The sequence below is a fragment of the Plodia interpunctella genome, chromosome 21 (assembly GCF_027563975.2).
Source record: "Plodia interpunctella isolate USDA-ARS_2022_Savannah chromosome 21, ilPloInte3.2, whole genome shotgun sequence".
NCBI classification, from domain to species: domain Eukaryota; kingdom Metazoa; phylum Arthropoda; class Insecta; order Lepidoptera; family Pyralidae; genus Plodia; species Plodia interpunctella.
In genome coordinates, this window is record NC_071314.1 from 4,606,587 (window position 1) to 4,627,145 (window position 20,559).

The following is a 20,559-nucleotide window of genomic DNA, read 5'->3' on the forward strand; positions in this document are numbered from 1 at the left end:
TTGTTTGACATTAGTGTTATAAGTGTTACTATATAAATACAAAAATAGGGTTACCATACTTAAATATATCAAAAATGGTATTCTCAAATCGGCCATAACCTGCTTCATAATTAGGGCTGCACGCTTGAAGATACAGGATAGTGCACGGGTTCCTTTATTGCAACAATTAAAAGATATTCTATGTAACACTAGATGGCGTTGAAAATAATATTTAGATGCAAATGTTCTATTAGACACTAGATGGCGCTGGAAACAATAGTGTATTTTTTTTAAACAATTTTAAGAGAGCTCGTACTATTTAACAGTCGTGGATGCTCGACAGCGAAAGTGTTAAACATACAAAAAATAAAGAAAAGTAAATTGGGAGTAATGATAAGAAAAAAACTAAAACTATTTTTGCTCGGAATGTTGAATTAGGTCGATAGGTAAATAACTAATTAATACCAATACAGCTGGTGTTTACTTATAAAAAAATGTTTACTACCCGTACTAATTATATGTGTTCAGTTACCTACTAATAAGGCTAAGTATTATATCCATAGATACCATCCTAAAGTTATAAAAAGAAAAAAGATTCGTATTTTTCTTCGTAATCAATAAACTCAAGAACTACTGGACAATTTTTGATAAAATTTTTGACACAGATACAGAAACATAGGTTAGTTTTATAAAAAAATATGTATAAAACTAAATTACATCAGAGTTTCATTAACACTTAATCGAAATCCTGTGTGGAATTTTTCCTTATATGGTTCTCATGAAAAGTTTCCATCCTTGTCTACTAATTGCTGTAGGTATTATTATGTCGACAAAACAAAGTAATTTTATGTAACAAAACAACGCAATAAGGTCAAACTCCTGCTAAGTTCGACGGACCGACAGCACTTCCTTCTCAAGCTGGTGTTTTACGTGTTTTATTGTGTCGCTCCACATACATTGCTGGTTTTTCATTTTAGTAAATAAAAGCATTCAAACTAACTACGCAATGTTCACGCATAGCGTCAAAATTTGTCAGAGTTCGGCGACGGTGTGGTATACGACTATGACTTACCTAACGTTAGCAGAATAACCCCTTATTGATTCAGGCAACGATGGGCTGATTTGATTTGCCAATTATACTGTTGTTTAGATATTTACGTAATATTATTTCTGTAAAAAAATGTAGGTAATCATGCTGCTAGTTATTTTTAGCAATATAGAATATTGATTGTACCTATCTATAGTGCAAAAACTTATACATTGAAATATTGGCCGCGGATGAGTTAATTGATATTACGGAAACGACAATAATTAATTTGGTTGTAGCATAATAAATAAATTCTAATGTACCAGCTCGGTTTCGCTAGATTTAAAAATGTAGCCTAAAATTTTACGAAAATAATAAATAGTAAGTAAACAGATTATTCTTTGTTTAGAAAAATATAATTTGGCTAAATTTAAACCAATCTCTGAACTCATTTATCCAAGACATCTGCGATTTATTAAAAGCGACATTGATATATTTATTATTTAGCTATTTATTGAACCACCGCTAGGCAAAAAGTCTTATTTGTTCCATTTAGTCTTATCGTATCCTTATTACTGGTTACATATAAGGACAAATACGGCAAAGAAAAAACTAACAACAATGCTACATTGAAGAAAGGCGCTTCTAAAAGCATGACCCTTGCGCCGGTTCTAAACGTGCGTTACATTTCATTTGTCTTTTAATCGTTTTTGTAATATCAGAGAGCGGTGTCGGAATATTCTGGAGTACTTAACTAACTATAACTTGTTTTTGTTATGAATGTTTTTATTATAACAAAGTGTATAAAAAACCGAGGACACGGAGTAGTTTTCGACAACGTCTGCGTCACGAGATTGGTCTCGTTTCGGTTCCACTTGCATGTTATTAAGCTGTTAACATAATATCTAACATCAACATAAATGTAATGTATAAATAGATAAATGGAGTGTACGTCAGAATTTTAAATAGATCTACCCGCTTTCAGAGATATGAAAAAGGTATTGTGTGTGTACTACATACCTACTTACTTATATAGATAAGTGAATATGCCAGGGATAGTCATGGGATATTCACACAATTTAGGTAGACACGTCATATAATCAGTCAGAATTATTTTCTCCAACGCGTACATGTTGGCTACTAGTAGATTACTACTTTTTGAAATAAGACCCATATTTTTATGTATAACGGCCATATTCGACACTTTACTGTTCTGTGTCTATCGTATGAAAACGCTAATCGCTCGAATGAGACAATGCTCTTGCTCTAAGTTTGGTGTATAATACACCTTATCAGGAACAACCATAGTTAAAACCAATAAAAACTCATAGGTAACGTAATTATGGTGGTGGTGGTGTAAAAGTTAAGACGCCCACCTGTGGATCGAAAGGTCCCAGGTTCAAATCCTACTAAGTGTCACATGAGTTTGTATACTAATCTGACTCATGTAGTTTTCATAGACCACCACTTGCTTCCGGTGAAGGACAACATCGTGAGGAAACCTGGTTGATTATTATTAACTTGTGTGTGACATGGAGAAGGCAATGGCAAACCACTCCATTAATAATGCCAAGAAAGATGTTGTGTGTATTTCATTCCACATAATGACCACGACCCTCAGCCATAAGAAATACGACTATGAATAAGAACGTAATCATAGGTAGGGACGTAATTAATCAACTTATGGTAACGAATTGTATAAGCAGTTTTTTATTGTTGTGTTGAGATCCGGAAAGTATAAAATTATAAACACTACTAAAAAAAGGTAGTCTATCTATAATCTAATTACGGTTTCTGAGCAAATTTTTTCTGAATAAATTTTATTAATGAACGGTGTTCTCTATAAACATATTTTTTGATAATGGAAAATTGCGTCAGTTTTTATACTGACAAAAAACGTTCTCGTCATTCTGACGTACGTAGTTGTAATTTATAACGTTTTAATAGGATGTTTTTAAGCTTTGATTAATCATATTTTGTCGGCAAGGGGCTTGCTCAATATGTAACGTCTGTAAGAAACTATTCCAGTGAGTATTTTATAGGATCATCTTCCATTGAAGAGGTAAGAGTAAGAGTGGTGTAGTGATACAGTCCACAAGAAGCGTGATATCTTATCAATGTAGGGAACTACCTCAGTCGAATATAATCTGACTGATATTAGTTCTCTAACTCCATGCACAGTTTTGTATACTTTGAAAGAGTACTAACTAAGCTTTTTTAAGTTATTTTAAATACTTAATTAAAAATGAAGTAAAAATAACTACTTAATTATTTCCTCTATGTTTCAGCTTCACAAAAAAATAAATTTACGTAATTAGGTAAATTAGTGTAATAAGTAAGTTAGGTATCTTAGTGGTATTTTAACGTCTTTTTGGGAATTGTGGTATACACCTACTTACATATAATTTAAATAGGCATGTATTTGGTTTGTCTATAAAGAGTAGAAAACGCATTTTTAACGATCTATTTTATGAAATTGCAACACCAAATAAATTTATTTATTGATAAACACTCGTGTTGTCGGCTGACAGGACACATCGCCCTTATTTATTTTCTAATAAGACTAATCAAATTATAAGAATCTAAAGCTTATAAGAATCTAGGCTTTGTTTTGCGTACCAGTCGTCCTTTTTCTGATATTGAGTGCATTAAAGTGTTATATTTCTCTTATGTACGAAGTATTCTGGAGTATTGTTGTATTGTGCGGAGTCCTAGTTATTGGTGTTATATTCAAGAAATAGAAAAGATTCAAAGGAAGTTCGTCAATGCTTTAAATTATCGCACCAGATCCACAATACAACAGTCTGCTTATGAGGATTCCTGCAAACATCATGGCTTGATAGCCTTATCAGACAGGCGTGAGCTTCTTCAAATGCTATTCATGCATAATGTTTGCAACAATAACATTGACTCACAAGAATTGGTAACTTTATTCTTACAATTTAGAACACCCGTAAAACGCACAAGAAAAACCAATCTTTTCTATGTTCCTATCTGCCACTGTAGTTACGCAAGTCATTCAACTATTTTACGCACTTCAGATAATTATAATAATATATCATCATCTGTAAACATTTTCTTTCATTCCAAAGCGGCATTTAAAAAACTTATTTCTTCCATCCTACGTAACAGATAATTTCATTGGTCTAATTGATTAGTATACCCATTACACACATAACGTGATGCGTCCCTGTTTGAAATAAAATGAAATGATATTTATTAAATAAACAAAACTTTGCTACATTGCTTATATAATTGGTCCCACACTAGGCAACATGCATGTTTGTCTATTGTTTTCTTTCCTTTCTGTTCTAAGCCTTTTATAACTTTTTAATTTACAAAACAAGAATCTGTAATTGGCATTAAGATTAACCCTGTAAGATAAAATGTAATTTTGTTCAAGTGCTGTTGATTCTATGATAAATAAATTTAAAAAAAAATACCAGTTCAATAGTAAGATAGTATCTTGCTATTGAACTGATAATTTTTTTTTCAAATGAATATATATGTATATATTTTTGAGATTTGGCCACTAATTATGGGATTCAAGTCAATTAAAATACAGAAAATTTTGTTAAATTTATATTTCCTTATAGTTCATATTAAATTACTTATACCTAGATACAGTAAACTCAAATAGGTATCTTCTTGCACCACGTAATTGGTATCGCTATTACACAAATAACCGGACGCTGTAAACTTATTTCTACCTACGTAAAATGTTCATTAAACATATCGACACCCACTTCGCATTCACACTTAATCATTTTATTAAAAATCAGCTGCTTATAGCATCTACGCAACATTCCTCTAATGAGACTTACTATCTAGTTTTCCTTCTTATTTTAAATTAAGCGAAATTCTCCTCTCCCAATCACTGTATCTGCTGGGTTATGAGCTTCTAATTTGCTTTCCGTTCGTAAGTAACATCACAGATTTGAATGACATTTATTAGTGTTGTGCAATCTTTGGTACGCCCATCGTGTGTCATTCCTTATCTTATCAACTTCAGTGTAACATGCATCCCTCCGGTCTATAAGGAGGATATATAACATCAACCCCCGCTACAACAAGAGCTGTGTGCTGTTTGGTTGTAGCATCTTCTAGTGTTGGGCGTAGTTAACTTAATCGATATCGAGTTTTCTAAATGCGCCTACTGTGCCGTAAATATCATTATCCAATATTGGAGCTGGTGCTGTATTGCATAGAACGCTGAGGTTTCTGAGGTAGTCTCGGAGCTCGTCCACTCGATTTATCCATTTTTTTGCGAGTACTTCAATAGATTCTTCCTCTCCGCCCCATTCTGCCGGCAATACTCTCGCAGGAATGTGCTCCAACAATTCCTCGACTTGTGAATGAATGTAATACTGAAACAAGAAAATCATAACCAATTAAAATTAGTACATGGGTAGCTATAAAAATTGATGGATCTTTAGTTGTTTAACGTTTCATTTAGCTTAGCGCGTTAAAGCAAGTGCACCTTTAAAATAAAATGGAGTGGTGCAACGTTAATGCCTACGAAATGAAATAGTTCCCGTTGGCGTCTAACCAGTTACAAGGTACGGTGCGGCCCATTGCAGGAGATCGAAGGCAATTATATTTGTGACGACATCGCCACAACCCGCACCGTGTGGCCGGCATGGCACGTGGTAAATACTAGATTATTTATTTTTTTGCTATGTTATGATCGCTTTTTTATCGAAGTACATTAGCATTTATGATGTAACGATCAACTCAATAAATAAATAACAAAAACTCGCTATTTATAAACATGGTATTTACCCGTGACCTGATCTTCTCGTTGACGCAAGACCTTATGAGCTGCAGCGAGGAGGCGAGGAAGGGCCGCGCGCCCACCACGTGGATCCTCTTCATGCGCTGCGGGTAGGCCGCGTGCGCCAGGTGGATGCTGCGCCGCACGGCGTTGGTCGCCGCCATCACGCGCGCCACTAGAGATGCTCGCACGTGTGTCACCTGATACAAATTACTGTCGTCATCCTTAAATTAGGTTGATTCGGTAGACTTCGTATCTGACTGAATCCTACTAATATTATAAATGCGAAAGTCTGTAAGGATGTAATGTGCGTATGTTTGTTACTTTTTCACGCAAAATCTACTGGACGGATTGTTATGAAATTTTGTACACCGGTAGAATAACCTAGAGGAAAATATCTTCTTATCTTCTTCTATTTATCCCGAAATTCCCACGGGAGCGAAGACCCGGGGCGCAGCTAATTGATAATAAAGTAAAGTAAAATATTTTTATCTATATATTATTATGTATAAATTTTATATATATATATTATTTTTATCTATATATTATTAAATATCTATATATTATTATCTAAATTTTATATATATGTTATTAAAATATTTAAATCTATTTATTCATTTGATGGCAAAATTGTCCTTTAATCAAGCATAAGTTTTCTTAATTTTTAATTTCTATCTTATTATATCTCTTATTTATCTGTCCGTATAAGCACGATAAACTAAAAAACTACCGAACGGATTTTATACGGTTTTCACCAATAGATAGTTTAAGTGTAAACTTTATTATGGTTTTATCAAAAACTGTGATCAAAAAGAAGCCGGACGGGCTAAAAAAAAGCAGGTTGTACAAAGGTATATAGTAATATGAGCAAGTGTGACGTCAATGTCAACAAATTAATTATTCATGAGATTTGCATTACGTATCATACATATCTTTATCATTTTTTGTAAACAAAACAAATTTGGAGACCAATTTATGTCAATGTATCCACTACATTAGCAACTTCATTGCCGTCCGTGTTACCTTCGATGTCTATAAGAAATTAGCAACGATCATATTTTTGGTTATTAAGACTTGACAAATACGGTTTACGTGTTACGCATCATTTTATCAAGAATCAAGACAAGGATGTGGATAATGTGCTAATAGATTTGTACATTTGTATATGTTATTTTTGCTCCACTCTATATAGTTTAAGTCCAACATTGTATCTACACGTACATTAGATAGGCAATTCCGTACAAGGATGTACTTAGTTTTAGGATCTAACTTATTTTGTACTAATTAATATGTTAAAAAATGATGATCAGACCAATAAAAAAACAAGTGAGCCATGTATCAGTTAGTGGAATCTACCTGCACCTCTACAATGACAAGGTTATTTTTTGTATTGTTTGTTGTTTTTTTTCTTCTTTTTCTTCATATTATTTATTAGAACAAAATATCGGGTGAACTTGATGACAAACTTAGCCAAGTTGCAAAAAAAAACCAAGCATGTAGCAATATCATAATATTGCCGTAGAGACGCAAAGAACAGCAAAATAAACGATGCCCTAAAAGAAATTTAAGTCATTTAAAGTAACTTTCTTATAACTGCCTTGAATGAATGAGAAAAATTGGGATCCTAGGTGAACACGGGTCTGGTTTCCTTATAAATATAAGCTGTTTGCATAATGCTGTCTAGCAGAGAAACCGTATCAATTCTTTCCGTAATTTCCCACAATATAGTTCTCACAAACCTCCCAAATGAAGACGTCGCCAGCGATGAGGGTTTCGTCGTGTATCCTGGCGTCGCTGACCAGAAGGATAGCCCTGGCCACATCGGCGATGTCGGCCGAGCTCTCGGGGTAGTTGGGGCGCACGCGCATGATCGTCACTCGGTACCCCTCGTCTGTCACTTTAGGGAGCGGTACTATGTCCCTGAGAAAACAATAAAATTACCTAATTTGATTTCAGAAGACCTTTTGCCAGTGTTCTTTTCTTACAGAATCTTTTGTTACTGAGTTTTCTTATTGGAACATATAATATTGAAATCAAAGTATATAAGCACAGAAAAGACGAGAGTAGTTATATTTTTGAGAAATTTTTATTTTAGATGCACCTTTTAGTTGCACTGTGCTGTTTTATGATACCTTTATATAAATGTATATGTAATGTAAATATATTAATATAAGTATTATCTACGGCACTGTATCCTCTTAGGTTTTCACCTGATAGTATGAAGGATGTATGCGACATATGCGACGCGCGGGCATCGTGTAACTTGACCTACACCACAACCGTTCCACTATAATTTGCCGTCACGTCAAGCACTATCCCTCAGCTGAATGAACAAGGAAGAAATTACTATTCTGACAGTATGAGTATATCGAATTTACCCGAAACACGTACAGACAAGCGATCTAAATTACGCCTAAAACAATGAAACTTATGCAAACATTTTGATGTTTACGACCGTTTGATTGCCTTTGTTTGTTTGGGATCTTGAATGCGGCACGTACTTCTGTCTAATCTGTATACGTGTATTTCTCAGAGTAGTTATTAATGTTTATTTGTGGTTTAATACGTAAATCACAAACCGAAACAAAGGTTTATTTGGAAAGCTCAAACATTTACAGTTGTAATATATGTTGTAATATATATATCTACTTACTTTCCAAGCTTTTATTTAACTTGCAATGTTTGCATGTTCATCTGATGGAGTCTTGTAACTCAATTTTGGAGCAGATCTCTTCAACCGATTGAGCGAATATTACATACACACGTTTCATTTGGATGACAATGCATTATACTATTGATAAGCTTGACCTGATGGTGTACAGGAACGGCCGCCAACAACGGAATTCCTCAAAGGTTTATGCTCGGACATGATACGGACATGATTTTTTGTCACGCATTAAAAAAGACAATAAGCTTTCATGCTTGTGTCAAACATATGTTATTTTTGTAACACAACATACTCGTACAAACACTTTTTTAGAATAGAATTAGATTATTCTTCTAATTTAATTTATTAAATAGGCCGTAGTTCTGCGGGTGCAAGGTGCACCTTCCTTGCACACTTAGCATACTGGTCTGGAAGCCATGAAAACTTGTTAGCTAGGTCTGCTCACATGATTATATTTTGCTATTTCCAAATTGCTTATGAATCATTCGAATTTTTTAAATGTTTTAAGTAGATTTTTCACCCCGAACGAACGTAACTCGCTAACGACTAAATTCGTATCTAGCTTTTTATTTAAATTTTTAGTTTACTTTTAGACGAGAAAAAGGTTTGCTATAATTGTTATATTGGGTTTATTATGACACCAAATTTAGCAAAGACATCATAATGTGATTCTTACAGGAACTTGCAGGAGTCATGGAGTGGTGGCTCGTTGAGCGACCTGTGCTCGTACAGGTCTCTGTAGCGCGAGCGACAGAGGTAGAAGGATTCCAGCTTGGAGCGCGCGCGGTCCATATCCATGCGGCAGCCGCGCACGTACAGCTCCAGGAACTTCTGATCTGGGGAAGAAATGAGGCTACAATTAATTTTGGTAAATGTTAACGTAACCTTTAGATTACAGATTGTGGAACGTATATAGGTATAGATCTCTCATCTGAGCGTGTTCTTGTTCCCGTACTGCTCAAAAAATAAACTTTGATATTTTTTTAATTTTGAAGTCTCGTTTTATAACAGGTAAACCCAAACCCAATTATACCTAAGGAGGATGACGTTATATGTAATATATAGACGACTAAATATAAATACCTATTTGTTAGTAAAACATATATTCATGATGATAAGAAAATTAAATAATTAATAGGAAAAATCAAAAATTTTCATCCCAAAGCTTCAGTTATGATTAATACGTAATTTTATAATTTTGATATACAGGGATATTTGTGCTAATACACTTGTGAAATGTGATAGACGGTTTCTACTATAAGCACGTATAAATCGTACCTAAATAACTATTCAAATCTGCGTCAATCACCGTCGCGTCGGCGTCAACGTTCGCGTGCTGTACCCATTTTTTACATTACATAAGGTGTAATTAGAACAATTATTATAATTCTAAAATACTTACAGCAAGTCACCTGGATATGATATGTTACTAGGTAGGTATAATTTTTAACCACCTGACGACATATTCAATAACTATAATATTATTCATTATAATTAAAACAAAACAAACTGAAAATTGCAGTCATAATCAGGAACCTGCTTAGATTTTAATCTATATGATAAAAATTAAAATTAATTATTTTAAAAGAGGTACAAGAATATAAGCAATACAAAAACTAAATAATCTAATTCATAACTACTCAAGCCCCTAGCAACATTATATGATTAGCTCTAGCAACCATATATGAGTAATGTGTTAATTTTCACGAGATGTTTTCAATCACCTTTTTGATAAATTTCATACGATGAGAATATATATATAGGATTTTTTTTAATTGGAATTAATTGGATCGAAGTGGATGAGTACGCTTATTTTAAAAAAGGTTCATTGTACATGTCGTTTTCTCAATATATCCCAATTAAACTAGGCAGATATTCGTGTATTTTTCTTACTTTTACGGAAAGAAATTTCATTATGGTACTTATATACTAATAATTTATGTGAAATCTCGTGACAGTTAGGTTTAGTAGCGCCATGAGAATTCTTCGCAAAAAATATCTTCTACATATGTATAATACTGATTTTAAATATTCATCAAAAACGTTTGGGAAGTGCCGGAAAAAAGCACGTGTTTTCGTGAAAACTATCCATTATGATATGAGAACTCGTAATTGTATTGACAACGATACAATTTACTTATAGCGCCTCTATTGTAAAGATAATAATAATTAATCTAACGTATGGGACGTTAGATTAACTAATATTTTTCAATATATAAATTAAAAAAAGACGTTTCTGCTATGAGACGTTCTGGCAAATATACTAATGTTACATTGAAGCACAGTTCCAGTATAGGTTACAGGCTAGATAGTTGCGTTTAGTTTTGCAAAACTAATTGATAGAATGGAATCTACATTTTCACGTCCCAGATATGTACTTATGTATAATATGTATTTATTTTTTATCATTAGAATGGCACGGTTAGGCTTATTGCATGCTGCTGTCACAGGAAGCTTTGCTTTGCATTTACGTGGTAACGCGTAGCACTAAGGTTTCTAGGGTTAGGGCCCAATGGACAATGGAGGGCCGGTCATACCAACCGTTGTCATCAACGATTGTATGCACTTTTGTTTTGCGATTTGGTTACATTACGCCATGTTGGTCAAGGTGCATGCAGTTGTTACGTGTCGAATGTCACATAATTACCTAAATTACGATTTACAATGCGTTAAACGTTCGCTGTGACGTGGGCCGTGTGATAGTGACACTGACACAGTTTGAGAGCCCTATTATTACCCCTAATACTTGCATATAAATGTTTACATTAAAAAATGAGTTCTTTCGATATGACCAAAAAGTGGTCTAAGGTTTTGGTTGTTAGCCCAATGAAGAAGCTAGATCCCGACATTCGTCTTCATAATTTGTTTTCTTATTTGTATTTTTTATTTATTGTGTATTTTCTAGGCAATCATGCTTATTTGTACCTGTTAAAGTTTGTATGCTAGTTCGTACAAATAAGAAAATATAAAACTGAAAATCTCCCAAGATGATGAATCATGGCTAAGAAATAACAATTTCGAACAAATCATCAAACAAACAGAACAATGTTACATCTCAAAACTAAATGTACATGGATTCAAATATCCGTTTGATGTATAGACATACAAACGCGTTAAATTTAAAGTTAGCGGTTATAAATTTGCATTTATATACATCATACCTACCTAACCAGCTAAATAAATTCAAATACCGAACCAATTAGAGAAAAAAAAGTTATTTTTGCATGATAAATGAGTTGTTTTGATACTCTACTAGGAAATGGTGCTGTCCAATAATCCTTCAGATTAGAGCCTGGTTTCCATGTAGACGTGAATGGACACGAACCGGTCAGGGTCTGACTCCATTGCGTTCGCCGTTTAAGGCGACAGAAAATCTAAAGGAACAAACACCATATTGATTATCTTTGTAAATTAATTACTTTTAAAATGCATATAAAACCTCTTTAATGACAGTTAAATTACTCATTTTTCTATTTTTCTTTCGCGGGTCTACTGGAAGTGCTTAGAGTCCTATTTGTAAGTTTCATATTTACACTGTCATGTTGTGTTGTGTGCATAAATTATAAATAAAATAACATTGATTCCTATTTAGTCGTTAAATAATTTGCCAAATGATTTCGTAATACGTCTCGTAAGGAAACTTCTATCTTGATGATGATAACTCACAGATTCTAATTCCACATTTCCTGGTACCCGCTTATACCGCAACTATACTCGACCTCCAATTATAATTTTATTCAGTTTTGCCAAAAATAGATTTCGTACGTTGTAATTTAGTTATCTCAAAAAACCACGGTTAGTAATTATTACTGGTCTTTTATGGAAGACACGACAAGAAAACATACTGTGACGTACATAGTCAGAACGTGGCATGCTACGTATACATATCTATAACAAGATTATTTCAATTTCTGACGTTTGACGATCACCGGCGGAAAAGTAATTCAATTCACACTTTTAAAAAGTAATTACATGATACACTAAATTAAGAAAAGGATAAGTTGAGGTTGGTTTGCGAAAATGTCCCTGGCTCAGAATATAAATAGCGACGTGCATAGGGTTACCGCCGAGGTTGCGAAACAGACCACGACTGGAATTGAAATCCTAAACAACTTGCAAGTTTGAATAACGTTTCGAAAGGGAATATAACCTTAACACGAACTATTCCGCTTATAAACTTTATAAACTGATGAATAGAGTCTACTGGGTATCCTAAGTCAATGATACATTAAAAAATCGTTGTTAAAAAATTCGTCAAGTCTGTCAATTCAAATATTGATGATTTCGATATAGAAAGTTTTGGCCAGGTCATTTTAATTGTTGATGGTGGGCTATAAGTTTGATCTGTACAAACTAGCCATCAAAATAGTTCCATATATTCATGTGATTATATAAAGATAAAGTTATAAAATATGGTCACACAACCAAAACAATAATCATAGCTGACTATGAAATGTTGATCACTCCATGATTAATATTAAGTATTTGGCTAATAGTAGTTATAATTCTCACATCGTTAGTAATCTATAGTTATTTCGAAGGCTAGCCGTAGCCGGTAGCGGCAGCGGGCCAAGTTTCGGCCATTGTTCCTTCCGCAGTATTCGGTAATGGCAATTTAAATACACGATTGAAATAGATATCATTGAAAATCCTTTCCAATTTTTAATTGCTAATTTAATAAAGAAAAAACAAAATATTTTTCTGTCTAATTACATTTTTAAGTGTCATGGTCTACTACACCTATTTGTTTCTTTAGTACTTACTTAACTAGTAGCAGCAGCAGGTCCTACTGTAGGTCCGTGCTAACTGAAGAACAGATAAGAATAATATGGACATATTACAACAACAAAACACGGTACAAACTTACTTAAGTAATTTTAAGGCATTATTTTAGGCAAGACAAAGCTTTTATGTAATCGCATCTTTTATTTTAATTTAAAATTGTATTATATAGCACGTGATATAGGTTATGATAATTAAGCTCAAAGTTAAATAAAAACATACTGCGTACGTACAGCACAACTTAGTTTGTTTTCTATTTTTTTCAATACCATTATGAAATAATCTTAATGTTATGTTATATTATCTAACTCTAAAAGGAATGTAATGTACAAAACTGGTCGAGGAACTAATATCGATTTGTTCAAGGCAAACAAGCGACGATTTGGACCCGCCAATCAATTGGGTGGCGACAACTCCGGAAATCAAAGTTCAGCTTGTATTCGGTCTATTTTCCTTAAAATCAAATGTAAACACGTGTTGGATTCAAGAAGCTATACAGGTGGTACATAACCTAAAGTAAGTAATATACTTAATTTGTGTGAAACCGGTTCGATTCCAAGTAGTTATTGAGAAACTGTTTAGATAGCCTTAGGCTGATAGTGCCGCATAGGGCGGGGACCAGGCGACGCTGGAATCGGTCCTCGCAGGCTATTGATCTAGCTTTAACTCTATGAATTACGTAAAGGTCATACAAGGATGATATTACTTCATATACTGAACTGAACTGCGGCAAAATACCAAAACTGTGCTTACAAATGTGCTGACGAACTGAAAATATTTGAGCGGCCATGGAAGGGCGCATCATCAATCATAACAAATTGGCGAGGCCTGGGGCCAGTTATCTATACCTACTTTTATAGATCCCACTACGCTACGGTAAAATGGTACATTATAATATTTACATCAAATTAAAATTTATGGCATTGGTTCAACTTTTACAACATTGTTTTATCGTCTGTGATTGGTACCGGTTTCAGTCAGACCAGGTGTCATCTAACCACATTCTTACTGTCATCCGGGTCCTATACCCGTAAACAGGTGGCCCACCAATGGTCATTGAATCGCAAATCTCCATAATATTATATTCGATCAAACGCCAAAAAAACCAGCAATATGTATGGTAAAATTTGTATATACTATCGTATGTTGCTATGTTAATGAGGCCTTGTGATTAGATCAATATATTATATTAAAACAGGAAATTCAAATCATATATAAGCTGTAATAGCCACAGGGACATAAACCGTAAATTTTAATCTATAAGTATGTTAGCCGGTTGAGAAAAGAACCATCTGCTAAAATGTAAAATTTTCCGGGACGTTGATGTCTTTTTAACGTGAAATTTTAGGAGATGCAATGTTCCAGTGTGTTTGCTGTTGAAGGACTGAAATCTTGAAAATTAGTAACTAATAACTAACGAGTATTAAATAACATATTTGCTTTGTTTTTACTATTTTCATTTCATTAGTAACACTGGCCACTAAGTGGTAGAACACAAAAACAATAAATATGGGCAAAGTAACAAGTTAATCTACTGTTTTACATGATTGTGTAATAGTCCATATAAAAGAGTGGGTCTTCCCTGAAATAAGCCTGGTATCGATACTGTCCGATAGTCTGTGCGAGATCCGGAGTAAATTATGGCAAAATGTGTTCAAACAGGTACCTGTATACTTATCATTGATCCCGGCTGCTATGTCAAGATAGAAAGATAACTCCAACGCGCAACCCTCGTGCTGCCGACGTTAATGGTGAAGACCTTTTAATATTGACCTCTATTGAATTATTCCACGTGAAACCGAGTAGGTATAAAGTATCATAAACAAAAAATCACATGGCACAATCAATTGTTTTATTTAGCTCTGCGTATAAATTAAAGAATGAATTAATGGTTGAAATGTAGAGGAAGCTAGGAAGATCTTTGTATAATGTATAATTTTATTATGATTTTACCCGAACGAAGCCGGGCCGTACTATTATTATAAAGAGGTAAGCGTTTGTGAGTTTGTATGTTTGAGGCGGGTAATTTTCGAAACTACCGAACAGATTTCAAAAATTCTTTCTCCATTTGAAAAGTTCATTATCAAAGATTGCTATTGCACGAAGCGAAGCCCCGGGCAACATCTTGTAGTCAATAAATATGTTTCAAATATCTCTCATCTGAGCGCGTGTTCCTGGTTTCTTTCACAGCCGACAGGCGAAGGAGCCCTGAGTCCGCTTTCCTACATTTTTCTCCATTTCGCGTGGTCTTCGGCATCCGTAGTGGTCAAACCATTGGCACGCAGGTCCTCTTGACAGCGTCAAGCCAGCACAATGTGTTACAAATATTTGTTATTTTATAAAAGGTAGGATTACCTCTTCACGTAAAAGCGTTACGTATTTATGTTTAATATTGAATTAATGTGTTAAAGCGGTTTTGCTGATAAATCACGTATTGCTGAGTCGCGCTCGACCGGGGTGTCGATTCTGTTAATGCCAATCCGTAATCGTGACTCAATGATTTTTTTATAGCACCTATAAACCAACTAATATTAAAAATCTATTGAGACACGATTTTGACTTCAGGTCAGAATCGATACCCAGGTGGATGTGGAGCCGTGAGACATGCACCAAGCCTGCAATAAACGCATGACGGCTAAGGAATGCACATGTATAGTCATCTATGGCCTAGTGTATCTAAATATACCTGTATCTAACAAGATGAAGTTACTTGAACTAGCACAACTGCTTAGGTATTTGATGATGCGATAGTGGAATGACCTGAATTAAATAAATTATTTGTTTACAGATTTTTATAAATTGACCTTATTTTCAAAAATCAAAATCTACTTCGATCGTTATAGATGTTTATGTTAAATTCATTCATAATAATTTGTTGGGTTTATTAATGTTCGAAGTATTGCTTAAAGAAAAATAATTAAGTGATACCTAAAATCCAGCGACCCTTGATAACCTTACCTACGTCCTCCGGATCAGGTAGATACGGCGAAGCGGCCAGCATGCTCCTGAGGTCGCGTATGCACCTCTCCAGATCTCCCGGCTGCTCCCCCAGGTCCTGCTTCATCATCTCCGCCTGCTTCACCGAGGGACCCTGGAGGAAGGCCATTGCTGCACTACACTATAACGTCGATGCAGCGAACTGTTTCAAATGAAAAAAAATAACGCGTCTGCGTATCGACTCGGTCTGGGAAAGGATACAACTGCGCGCGAATCACGTTCAACCTCTTTTATAAACATGCGATCATTAGAAAAGGTAAGGACGGTTAACGGTGTCGGTTTAAGCACCACGAATGCTCTAGGTAAAATGTCTACACGGCGCCCTTGTCTGTAACCGAGGTAGGTCGTGTTTTATGTGAATAAAAATAGCTCATTCACAAAAACCAACGTGATTACGCCTAAACGCCATTTTTGTTCAGCCTATCTATAATTCTAGGTTTTTAGGGCAGCCATGTTTCGCTACATAAAAAATTAGGCTCATTCCGCGCCCCTTTATATCCATCGCCCTGGGCACTGTCACGATGGTTGACTGGCGAAAACTTCTGTCCATACTGCGATACAGCCATAATACTTCAGAGCGATCAACTCTATCTTTCTTAGTTCTTGATTCATTTTAAAAAAGTACCTATTTTCATTAACGCTATGGATGTGACCTGGATTAGAGATACATAATAATTTTGATAAAATATACTTCCTAAGAAGGTACCTACTCCGCATCCGTCCCTATATACATAAGGCAGATTTAAGTAATTAAAATTATTTTAAAAACTATTATTTATTATTCGCGGATGTGTACCTTAGGTTCGTTACATATTTATGACGAGTCTTAAACTTTAAAATTTACCTGGAAATTTAAGGTAACTAATCATATGTCTTCAACATTTACAAATATTCTAAATACTTAGGTAATTATGTGATTGCAATCCTATAAACAATACAATACCGAGGGCAATAATGAGAACCAAACAGAAAGAGCACAGAAAACTCATGTATTTAATGAAAATATTTTTCTTTATTCATTTGCACCTACTTATCTGATTACGTCCTATACTTAGGCATTTTTATATAATAGGTAATTAACTAGCTACGTCCTGGGGCTTCGCTCCCGTGCGAATTTCGGGAAACATGTGTACCCGTGTACAAAATTTCATAACAATCCGTCCAGTAAATTCACGCATGCAATCAACATACATGCTCACAAACTTTCGCATTTATAATATTGATCTGATTGATTTTGTTGCATTGTCTGGTGTCGATTAAATGCACTAGTTACTATTACTACGGCTCTTATCATATCTGTCTGTAGTGATGAGTAACACTGACACGATAGCCACGCTGTGACTTGTCAATGACAAATTATAAATTAGATTAGAACGACTGAATCATCTTGAGCTCTTCAGGGTGTCGACACGACATTGATGTTATCTTTAGCATCATGGGCGTATAAAAAAATATATTATTTTATAATGTCCATGTTTAGTTCATTCTTTGTTGCTATTCCGGATCGTTTTATTATTCCGGCTCCACACTGTCGTCGAACAGTTTGCCAAACTTTGGCGGATTCGGTACATGTACATTGCTGTTTTTTTTATTGCGGTAAACAAAGCACCCACGCAATGTTCAAAAGCATTCGCGTCGGCATGTGTCTAAGTTCGGCGACAGAGCTGGCATTTAATTCGCCCAGATGCATTTGATAAATCTTTTATGAATCGCCATCTAGAGTGAGTCATCTCTCTTTTTTTAATAATTCATTAAATAATATTGGCACGATATGGGGCTACATACAATCCATTACGCAGTAAATAAAAATGATGTTCTATATTTGTCGACCTTTTAAATTGTCCGCATTGTACCTAGGTATATTTGTTTAAAGAAACATTTATTAAGTAAATACGTTTCAGTAAATAAGGTGCTCAGTTAGATACTTAGGTACAAGTGGATTGAGGAAGTAGGTAGGTACCTACTTCCTCAAATATGCATAAGTACAAAACAAACAATCCATAAACTTATTGTGTCAAAAATAGGTAACTCTCTCTTTTCAGGATTGAATTATTGGATTATTTTAAATTAAATCTTTTTTATGTCCACCGTGTTTAAATCAGAAGCCTAATATAAATTATTGAGCTAGGGGCAGGACAGTTCAGCTGTCTGTACCTACGCTTTTCTGCTCCTCAAAATTTTCAAGATTGGATATGGTTTCATATTATTCAGTTCGGAACTCCATCCTTCTCGTCATTATTGGGAGGGAATACTGATATTGTTGTTGTCATTTTGTAGGTAAAAAAATATAAAACTGTGATGGCGCTAGTATGCGGGGGTACAGTGGCCGGACAAAAGCTATAATAGGTATGGATTTATGCATAGGTATTATATTACCTTTTCACCGGTTCTATTTTTAAAAAGGATTACCGCTTGTACACATGGTTCCTTATTCTTATAAATATGAACCAACGCCATCTATTAGCTAATAGCAAAAGCAAAAGTGTGTAAATAACCCATTCACAAACTTCAAATGAAAAAATAGAAATGAGAATACCAGCGTCATTTTTAGTTTTTTTTTTAAGATGTGTCACTGTCAATTTATCATCTATCAAATTTCAGACAGTTGTCATTACGTGGCTCCGACTGATCTGCAGGCCGGACCAAAACGAAAAACAATCTTTTATTTTTAGTAATATCCCTAATTTAATATTATTTCGAATTATATAAATAAATACACAATGAAGTATTCTTGGCAAAACTCGTGGCTTGTGGCATTCGTAATTGCCATCTCATTTAGTACAGCCAAATGTTACACTATCACAGTCGACGCTCACGCTGAAGAGTGCTTTTTCGAAAAAGTAGAAGCAAATACTAAAATGGGTTAGTATTTGAGAAACCAAAACACTTCACTACATCACGGATTACTTAAACATTTAATATTTTATTTTTTTCTTAATTTTTCAGGTTTAACTTTCGAGATAGCAGAAGGTGGATTCCTAGACATAGACGTGACTATAACTGCTCCAGATGGTTCAGAACTATATCGTGGTGAGAGAGAATCATCCGGCATGTACACATTCTCGGCACCTACATCAGGACGATACACCTACTGCTTCAGCAATAAGATGTCTACTATGACACCAAAGGTTAGCATTCTCTCGTTTCTATGAAATACAGACACAAACTTAATGCATTTCTATTTTTATCCCATAAAGTCCGCCATAGATCCAAGTGACAAATGTGTTTTGGATGCCTGACCTAAGAATATATTGGTAAAATCAGGCTTAAGACTTGTCATTTGTAGCATTAAGAATTAATATATAATTCAAATATTACATGAAATTAAGGCCTCTCTATTTTACTCACCGACTTTATGAAATGCAATTTGAATCCAGGTGGTAATGTTCAACTTGGAGATGGGAGATGTTCCAAACAAGGAAGAGCAGAAAGGCAGTGAGGTGGACCACAACAAGCTGGAGGACATGATCAAGGAGCTAGCCTCCACTCTCAAGATAGTCAAGCATGAGCAGGAATATATGCAGGTAATTCACCGGATCTAACAAAATACATGTTCAGCTAACAACTTCCAGCCATTTTACCAAAATCTCTAAAATCAAACTTTATTATTATAATTACTGTTTGTAAATGAAAATTTGACTCAGAATAATTTCAAGGGTTTATGTTCAGTAATGAAATAATAAATCTTGTGTTATTTCCAGGTCAGAGATCGCATCCATCGCTCAATCAATGAAAGCACAAACTCCAAAGTAGTCTTGTGGTCTATATTTGAGGCGGGAGTACTCCTTGTCATGACCCTGGGACAAGTGTACTATCTTAAGAGGTTTTTCGAAGTCCAACGTGTAGTGTAACATTGTTCTATATACTATATTATAATCATCAGACTGTACAAATGAGATCAATATTTGTATAAAACAGAGTGACAGTGGTTGTTTCTTAACTAGGTTGTACAATTTGATTTTGCTATGAATAGATCTCTTTGTGTTAAGAAATACAACCAGTCTTTAAAATTATAATATCTTGCTCCCATTTCATATCTATTTATTTCACAATTATAAAATGTAAATGCAACACTTGTGCAAACATTGTGACAACTGTATTATTTAAACTTACACAATAGTTTTGTTAAGAATTGAATTTTTGTATGGTACATAACTGTCAATAGCGCAATGTCTCATAGATTTATGTATGTGTCACTAATGTAATTTATAAAGTATTATAATTTTGGAGGCCAGAATTAGTACTTCCTCTCCGATCTGAAGGGAGTGGGCATGAGTGTATGGTGTATGCTAGTGGTTACAAATTGTAATAAATTAACGATGTTTATAAAAT

The 20,559-nt window shown here is 34.5% G+C and overlaps 2 protein-coding genes across 2 annotated transcripts; one reads left to right on the forward strand and one right to left on the reverse strand.

Moving 5' to 3' along the window:
- Positions 1-4,575: 4,575 nt before the first annotated feature.
- Positions 4,576-16,447, reverse strand: LOC128679306 (alpha-tocopherol transfer protein-like). The gene is made up of 5 exons (XM_053761444.2): positions 16,189-16,447; positions 9,125-9,284; positions 7,520-7,700; positions 5,789-5,980; positions 4,576-5,373 (listed from the first exon to the last, which is right to left on the reverse strand). Exons 1-5 carry the CDS (start codon positions 16,334-16,336, stop codon positions 5,131-5,133), a joined length of 924 nt encoding a protein of 307 aa, XP_053617419.1. The 5' UTR covers positions 16,337-16,447; the 3' UTR covers positions 4,576-5,130.
- A 2,380-nt stretch (positions 16,448-18,827) lies between these two features.
- CHOp24 lies at positions 18,828-20,558 on the forward strand. The gene is made up of 4 exons (XM_053761010.2): positions 18,828-19,089; positions 19,174-19,355; positions 19,605-19,751; positions 19,929-20,558. The coding sequence occupies exons 1-4, from the start codon at positions 18,948-18,950 to the stop codon at positions 20,076-20,078; spliced, it is 621 nt and encodes a 206-aa protein (XP_053616985.1). The 5' UTR covers positions 18,828-18,947; the 3' UTR covers positions 20,079-20,558.
- The last annotated feature ends 1 nt before the right edge of the window (position 20,559 follows it).

Excerpts from the sequence above, each read along its gene's own strand:
- LOC128679306 (XM_053761444.2), bottom strand. The coding sequence starts at position 16,336 with ATGGCCTTCCTCCAGGGTCCCTCGGTGAAGCAGGCGGAGATGATGAAG. Across the intron at positions 9,285-16,188 it reads ACCTGATCCGGAGGACGTAG|ATCAGAAGTTCCTGGAGCTG; the intron begins GTAAGGTTATCA and ends TTTCTTCCCCAG. Across the intron at positions 7,701-9,124 it reads CATGACTCCTGCAAGTTCCT|GGACATAGTACCGCTCCCTA; the intron begins GTAAGAATCACA and ends TTGTTTTCTCAG.
- CHOp24 (XM_053761010.2), top strand. The coding sequence starts at position 18,948 with ATGAAGTATTCTTGGCAAAACTCGTGGCTTGTGGCATTCGTAATTGCC. Across the intron at positions 19,090-19,173 it reads AGAAGCAAATACTAAAATGG|GTTTAACTTTCGAGATAGCA; the intron begins GTTAGTATTTGA and ends TTAATTTTTCAG. Across the intron at positions 19,356-19,604 it reads TGTCTACTATGACACCAAAG|GTGGTAATGTTCAACTTGGA; the intron begins GTTAGCATTCTC and ends ATTTGAATCCAG.